The 8093-nt window shown below is 43.0% G+C and overlaps 1 protein-coding gene across 1 annotated transcript; it reads left to right on the top strand.

Annotated features, from left to right (window-relative positions):
• Positions 1 to 2685: 2685 nt before the first annotated feature.
• LOC139026330 (mitochondrial dicarboxylate carrier-like) lies at positions 2686 to 8087 on the top strand (the record flags this gene model as incomplete). Its single annotated transcript, XM_070441644.1, is given in 5 exon segments — positions 2686 to 2805; positions 4567 to 4640; positions 4642 to 4686; positions 7025 to 7137; positions 7654 to 8087. Coding segments are annotated over 5 exon segments (405 nt in total), but the record flags the coding sequence as incomplete, so codon positions are not given.
• Between the last annotated feature and the right edge of the window lie 6 nt (positions 8088 to 8093).

Here is an 8093-nt window from a genome sequence, read left to right on the forward strand (position 1 = left end):
CCAGCTGACCAGCAAATTAGACTGCTGTTACACAGGACAGACCAATTCGGATCGTTTGACAATTATTTGATCTTTACCATAATGTGTAAACAGCAACAAAACACATAGAATCTGATCTTTTGACTTCTGATTTATACCTGCGTTTACACAAGCAGCCCAAATTCTGAWTTTTTTRCCCCCCACTAAGTGGTCTTTTGACTAATCAGATAAGCTCTGAAAAAGATCTGATGTGATTGGTCAAAAGACCAATTAGTGGGCCTCCCGAGTGGTGCAGCGGTCTAAGGCACTGCATCGCAGTATTGCGGCATCACCACAGACTGGGGTCCGATCCCAGCCTGTGTCATTACCAGCTGTGACCGGGAGTCCTATAGGGCGACACAATTGGCCCAGCGTCGTCCAGGTTAGGACAGGGTTTGGCCGGGGGGGCATTACTTGGCTCATTGCCCTCTAGCGACTCCTTGTTGCGGYCCGGGCGTCTGCAGGCTGACTTCGATCATCAGTTGTACATGCTTCCTCCGACACATTGGTGCAGCTGGCTTCCGGGTTAAGCAAGCGGGTGTTAAGAAGTGCAGTTTGGCAGGTCTCTTGAGTGGCGCAGCGGTCTAAGGCACTGCATCTCAGTGCTAGAGACACCCTGGTTCGAAACCCAGGCTGTATCACAACCGGCCATGATTGGGAGTCCCATAGGGCGGCGCACAATTGGCACTACGTTGTCCGGGTTTGGCAGGTGTAGGCCGTCATTGTAAATAAGAATTTGTTCTTAACTGACTTGCCTAGTTAAATAAAGATTACACATGTGGAGGACGGATAACTTGACCTTCTCCTCTCCTGAGTCCGTTGGGGAGTTGCAGCGATGAGACAAGATCGTTTTCACGAAATTGGGGAGAAAAAGGGGGTACTTTTTTGTTTTGACTAATTAGTGGAAAAAAATATTCAGAATTGAGCAGCCTGTTTYAACACAGCCTAAGTGGAACCCTATCTTCCATATGTGGTCGCTGTCTGGATGCTCAGATCTGATTTTTTTCGCTCTTTTTTTTTCACGACCTTCTATTACCATGACAACCACACCGCCATTTTTAAGAATGGTGACTTTTTAAAATCTTTTTTTTATTAACAACAAATCAATACAAAGTACATAAGGGAACACAAGTATATATAGATGATATATAATGGACAATCGAGCTAGGGGGTACAATATCACATGACAATTACACAAGGACCTTAAGGGACATACATACACTTACAATTCTAACAGCTTTTTTGTTAGTAGAGTATTTAATAGTCTTAAAATACAGTTCAATTTCTTTTCTTTTTGTAGGGTAAGAAAATGTGTTTTTTTGTTAGTAAATGTACATTTGTGTATATGAAATTTGGCCAAAAGAATAATGAAATTAATTACATAAAAATGTTTCAGCTTATTTTTATCGTATGTAAAGAATCCAAGCAGTACATCTCTCCACAATAGTGTAAAATCTTCATAAATGTGTTAAATTATAAATCTACTGATGTCTTGCAACAGTTTTCTTACATGAATACACTGTTTCTGGGTGGTCATTACAAAAGGAGCAATTTGAGTTGATGTTTTCCTTAAACTTCTTCATATAGTGGTTGGCAGGATAATATTTATGAATAATTTGAAAGGAAACCTGCTTAATTTTGTTAACAAGTAGATATGTGTGTGGCAACATCCAAACTTTTTTCCAACAGATATTATCAATAAATCCATTCCAAGAACGGTGACTTGAAATGAGCATGGCATCTGTTTGTTACGTCAGAGGCTACATCAGTGAAAATGCGCAAATCTGATATGGGTAAAATGTAAAACTGAGCGTGGACAGTCAGTAAATAAATATCAGATATAGAAAGAAAATCAGATGTTTGGTTCTTAGAGTAGTTGTGTAACTAGGGAGGCTTTTGAAGGGCTACTTCAACACAGCTGTTGCGAAACGAGATACCGGGCGGATTCGATTATGCTGAACCGCGGGGCACCGGTCTATGGCAGTAATCTGCACAGCTCGATCATGTCCACAACGCAGCATTTTGCATCATCTCGAAACATACATCCCTTTTTCCATTAAATATATGTTCTAATTTTCAGAAGGCAGATTAAGCGTTTTTTCAAAAGCAATCACTTTTGCATGTGCAAATACAGAATCCCACTCTTAACRCCACGTGCTAAATACGTCACTTTTTGTTTTGAGCCGATTTAGTCGTGGGCTTTGAACAGGGCACCTGGCTCAGCCCGGTTCCAAAAGAAATGCAATCAACTTTCTCCCGGTGGAAAACACGCTTACCCGGGCCAGATTAATCGAATCGCCTCATTGGTCTAGAGGTGTGTTCGTTCCATAGTAGGTCCATGCTAGTTTGAAAGACTGGTGCAGCCTGCTAACACTAAACTCGTGAGTTGCGTCAACCAGTCTACCAGTCTTCATATATAATATAGGCAACGTTTTGCCATGCGCTTTGTATGAAATGCCGCGGAAAGAACGGTGCAAGAACCGGGAAACATTTTCCACTAATCGTCAGTCACCAGTTTTGGACATTATCTGACACATGATTGGACATTATCTGACACATTCCAATAATTATCAGCCAGGGAGTTGAAAGAAGGCAGTGTGAGTCCAAGCAGTGTTCACTGGTAGGCTACACAAGACGGCCCAGACAAGGTTTCTCGGGTTTGATTAACCAACAGGACACTTGGAAACATGTCGGAGAAACCGGTCGCGATGGTATTTCGGTGGACTATCCTCAAGTGCTGCTGCCTGTATTACACACCCCTTAGATCTGATCAAGTAGATATGTAGAGTGGATCGATCAAGGTAGATATGTAGAGTGGATCTGATCAAGGTAAGATATTGTAATGAGACATGCAAGGAGCGCTCCTGTCCCGAAGCCCGCGCGCAATTGACTTTGCCACTAAAGTATGCTCGATTTGCAGAGTCAATATCTGCATTTATGAGCCCCACAGTGGGGCTATTACATGTCATAATACCCATCAAAAATAGTTTTCCCACAATACATTTTTCCCATATGGGGGATTTTAGAACCACTTAAAATAAGTGCTGTGTTTCGTGCAGGTTTCGATAACCATGTAAATCTCTCTCTCGGACAAGGTGACTTTTTGTCAATATAATCGGCTCTATTTACTCTCAGATTTGAACATGCTAATTAGCATAAAAGTAACTTCATGCAAGACTACAATACCCTGCAAGCCTGGACATCATCTCCAGCAGACACCTTTGCTAAAGGTATTGTATCAATTTAAAACGTGCACAAGACCATTCACAGAATTGTCCACCTAAAGAAATTTAGCAATTTAAAAAAAATTACTACATTTAGCTAACATTAAAGTAATCTCAAAGATTCTTACCTTTGCCTCGATTCGGCAGTCTGGTCCAGATGGTCATGGCATTATAGCTCTTTATGATAGCAACATTAGCAGCTAATAAGCATATACAGTTTTTGGGGTGGGTAAATACAGGTGAATGATATGATTATTCATTGACTGTCTTTGATAAAGCTGCGTTTGAATGCCAGAGCATGTAAGTGGGCCAACAAGAGCAATCAGTTTACCAATTTGACTTCAGATTCTGACGCTTATCCACGTTTCTCCAAACATCACATTTCAAAGTGTATTTGACAGCCTGGGTTGCTCCTCCTGCTTCTGGTTCATTTAAGGGTTAAGGTTTTGGATAGGGTTAAAACATGATATGTGTGTGTGTATGTGTGTATATATAATATGTCTACCACTGGGATTGAACACACAACCTCCTATGCTGAGCACTAGGAGCAACCCCAATGTCTAAAACACATCGTTTTGGAGCAAAAACGTCAGTAAACATCAAAATCTGAAGTCAAATTGTAAAATCGTGAATTGTGTTGACTCACTTACATGCTCTGGCATCCAAAAGCAGCCCTGCTTAGGCTATCAAATAACTGTTGATAAATAATCCGCAATGGATGGAATCAGTAAATGAATGGCTGCAACAACGGTCTGACGAGCACACAACTGCGCTGCATAACAAATGAGGCCTAATTAGACAAAATAACAATTAAGTAATTTGAACAAAATATAAGTTGTTCAAACGACTCAGTATCTCATTTAAATGACTAGTATCAGGTTTGAATGACTTAGTAAAAAAAAATATAATAACAAATTGTTCAAACGAGATACTACGTCGCTCAAACTAGTTTTAAACTGTTTCTAGGAATTAGGCCTAATAGTCACTTCATCGGCTCTCCTACTAGACTAATATTTAATACTAGGAATTATACAGTTCACTTTACTGGGTGTAATATTTGAGTCTTCTTGATGGTTCCTTGTCTTGGTGGTGGAGAAAGTGGGAGTTGTGACTCTGACATCATCACGTCCACCAGTTGTCATGTAAACATTTAGACTTTGGTCTTTGACGTTGTTGTTCTTGTGTACTTTGACTTCCAGTTGATGCATTATCAACATCGCACAAGTGAGCTATTTATTCATTTTTAAAAAGTAATATGAAAACTTGACGTTGACATACTACTCTCTACGTGTCTCTCCTGGTGTTTGATATAGTTCTCCTCCAGGTGCACCTCCAGACACAGCACGAGGTGAGGATGAGGATGATGGGAATGACCATGAGTGTGGTGCAGAGAGAAGGTTCTGGCTCTCTACAGCGGCCTCAGCGCCTCCCTCTGCAGACAGGTGGTAGATACGCACGCCGCCATCGCCTCCAAGAGCATGAGTTGTGTGTTAAATACACTTCTGGTCATATTCTGTATGTTCTATGTCTCTTATGATCAATAGTCAGTGGCACTAGTATCGAAAAGTCCCGTGATATGCAACTTTTCAGTTAGTCAGGAACCAATACACGCAGTCAGTTAGGAAAGCAAAAGGCTAGCTTTTTCAAACAGAAATTTGATCCTGTAGCTCTAACTCCAAACATTTTTGGGACACTAAAGTCCATGGAGAATAAGAACCTCCTCCCAGCTGCCACTGCACTGAGGCTAGGAAACACTGTCACCACCGATAATCCACGATAATCGGGGATTTCAATAAGCATTTCTTTACAGCTGGCTGTGCTTTCTCCCGGTACCCCATCCCGGCAACAGCTCCGCCCCCACCCCCGCAGCTACTCGCCCAAGCCTCGCCAGCTTCTCCTTCACCCAAATCCAGATAGCAGATGTTCTGAAAGAGCTGCAAAACCTGGACCCGTACAAATCAGCTGGGCTAGACAATCTGGACCCTCTCTTTCTAAAATTATCCCCGCCATTGTTAAACCCCTATTACCAGTCTGTTCAACCTCTCTTTCGTATCGTCCGAGATCTCTAAAGATTGGAATGCTGCTGCGTCATCCCCTCTTCAAAGGAGGTGACACTCTAGACCAAACTGCTATAGACCTATATCTATCCTACCCTGCTTTCTAAAGTCTTCGAAGCCAAGTTAACAACGATCACTGACCATTTGAATCCCACCGTACCTTCTCCGCTGTGCATCCTCCGACTGGTCACGGTGCACCTCAGCCACGCTCAAGTCCTAAACGATATCATAACCTCCATCGAAAAGACAGTACTGGCAGCCGTCTTCATCGACCTGGCCAAGGCTTTTGAATCTGTCAATCCCGTATTCTTATCGGCAGACTCGACAGCCTTGGTTTCTCAAATGACTGCCTCGCCTGGTTCACCAACTACTTCTCAGATAAAGTTCAGTGTGTCAAATCGGAGGGCCTGTTGTCTGGACCTCTGCAGTCTCTATGGGTACCACAGGTTCAATTCTCGGGCCGACTCTTTTCTCTTTATATATCAACGATGTCGCTCTTTCTGCTAGTGATTCCCTGATCCACCTCTACGCAGACGACACCATTCTGTATACATCTGGCCCTTCTTTGGACACTGTGTTAACAAACCTCCAAACGAACTTCAATGCCATACACACTCCTTCCGTGCCTCCAACTGCTCTAAACGCTAGTAAAACTAAATGCATGCTTTTCAACCGATCGCTGCCCGCGCCGACTAGCATCACTACTCTGGACGGTTCGACTTAGAATATGTGGACAACTACAAATACCTAGGTGTCTGGTAGACTGTAAACTCTCTTTCCAGACTCATATTAAACATCTCCAATCCAAAATTAAATCTAGAATCGGCTTCGCAACAAAGCCTCCTTCACTCACGCTGCCAAACATACCCTCGTAAAACTGACTATCCTACCGATCCATGACTTCGGCGATGTCATTTATAAAATAGACTCCAACACTCTACTCAACAAACTGGATGTAGTCTATCACATGCCATCCATTTTGTCACCAAAGCCCATATACCACCAACCACTGCGACCTGTATGCTCTCTCGGCTGCCCTCGCTACATATTCGTCGCCAGACCACTGGCTCCAGGTCATCATATAGTCTTTGCTAGGAAAGCCCGCCTATCTCAGCTCACTGGTCACCATACAACACCACCCGTAGACATGCTCCAGCAGGTGTATCTACTGTCATCCCCAAAGCCAACACCTTCTTTGGCCGCCTTTCCCCTTCAGTTTTCTGCTGCCAATGACTGGAACGAATTGCAAAAATCGCTGAATTTCGAGACTTATACTCCCTCACTAACTTTAAGCATCAGCTGTCAGAGTGATCTTACCGATCGCTGCAGCGTATACAGCCCATCTGTAAATAGCCCATGCAACTACCTACCTCATCCCCATATTGTTTTCATTTACTTTTTTGGTATTTTGCACACCAGTATTTCTACTTCCACATCATCATCTGCACATCTATCACTCGTGTTAATTTGCTAAATTGTAATTACTTTGCTACTGTGGCCTATTTATTGCCTTACCTCCTTACGCCATTTGCACACACTGTATATAATTTGTTCTATTGTGTATTGACTGTACGTTTGTATTCGTGTAACTGTTTTGTGTTTGTGTCGCATTGCTTTGCTTTATCTTGGCCAGTCGCAGTTGTAAATGAGAATTGTTCTCAACTGGCCTACCTGGTTAAATAAAGGTGAAGTAAAAAAAGTATTAAATAATTATCTCTGTTGTCCCACATATTCTCTGTCCCGCTTCGCCATCTATGAGACAGTGAGTGATCAGATGAAGGACAGGACCCATGGTTCTATGCCCTTCTACCAGAAGGTCCTTCTGGGGTTGGTTGGAGGTACACACACACTGTCTTCACACTGTGTTTTAACCACAYTGTTYTCTGTTGCTACACAGACCTAAACCGGCTGGCTCTAATGACAACATGATTAGCTCTGTAATGCTCTGTCGTACACTMTTCACACTACCGAACTGGGCCAAGATTACACGTCCACTATAGTTGSTGGAACCGTGCTGGATGGAACGGATCACAGGAGGCTGCTGAGGGGAGGACGACTCATAATAAAGTCTGGAACGGAGCGAATGGAATGGTATAAAACACCTGGGAAACGGTTTGATATAATTTCACTAATTCCGCTCCAGCCGTTACCACGAGCCCGTCCTCCCCAATTTAGGTGCCAGCACTGTAGAGGTCACCACACTACTGTGTATCAGTCTCACCTTTCTGCAGGGGGATTCATTGGGACCCCAGCAGACATGGTTAATGTCTGTCTGTCTGTCTGTAGGATTTGCAGGTGGATTCATTGGGACCCCAGCAGACATGGTTAATGTCTGTCTGTCTGTCTGTCTGTAGGATTTGCAGGTGGATTCATTGGGACCCCAGCAGACATGGTTAATGTCAGGTGAGTCATGTCTAGAAATAAGATTACTGAATATTTTAAGAATTGTATTGCAGTCGTCCATGGTTGATAATGTCCACTAGATGTCAGTGATGACATGCATTATATTGCTTTACTCAACCATTCAATAGATCAGGAATGGACAACAGCCTTCAGGGGGACTGGAGTGGTTTCACACTGTTCCCCGTCATCCCTAGCAAACACAGCTGATTAAACTGATTGCGTTCTAAACTGAAGATCATGACTAGTTGATTATTGGAGTCAGGTGAGTTAGCTGGGGCCAAAGTGTGACACCAATCAGGCCCCAGAGAACTGGAGTTGTCCGTCCCTTTCAATTCAGTAAACAAATGTACAGGGCAAAACATTCATACTTGCCACATTTTCTTCCCCCCCC

This window comes from Salvelinus sp. IW2-2015, unplaced genomic scaffold, assembly GCF_002910315.2.
Source record: "Salvelinus sp. IW2-2015 unplaced genomic scaffold, ASM291031v2 Un_scaffold4459, whole genome shotgun sequence".
In the NCBI taxonomy this organism is placed as follows: Eukaryota; Metazoa; Chordata; class Actinopteri; order Salmoniformes; family Salmonidae; genus Salvelinus; species Salvelinus sp. IW2-2015.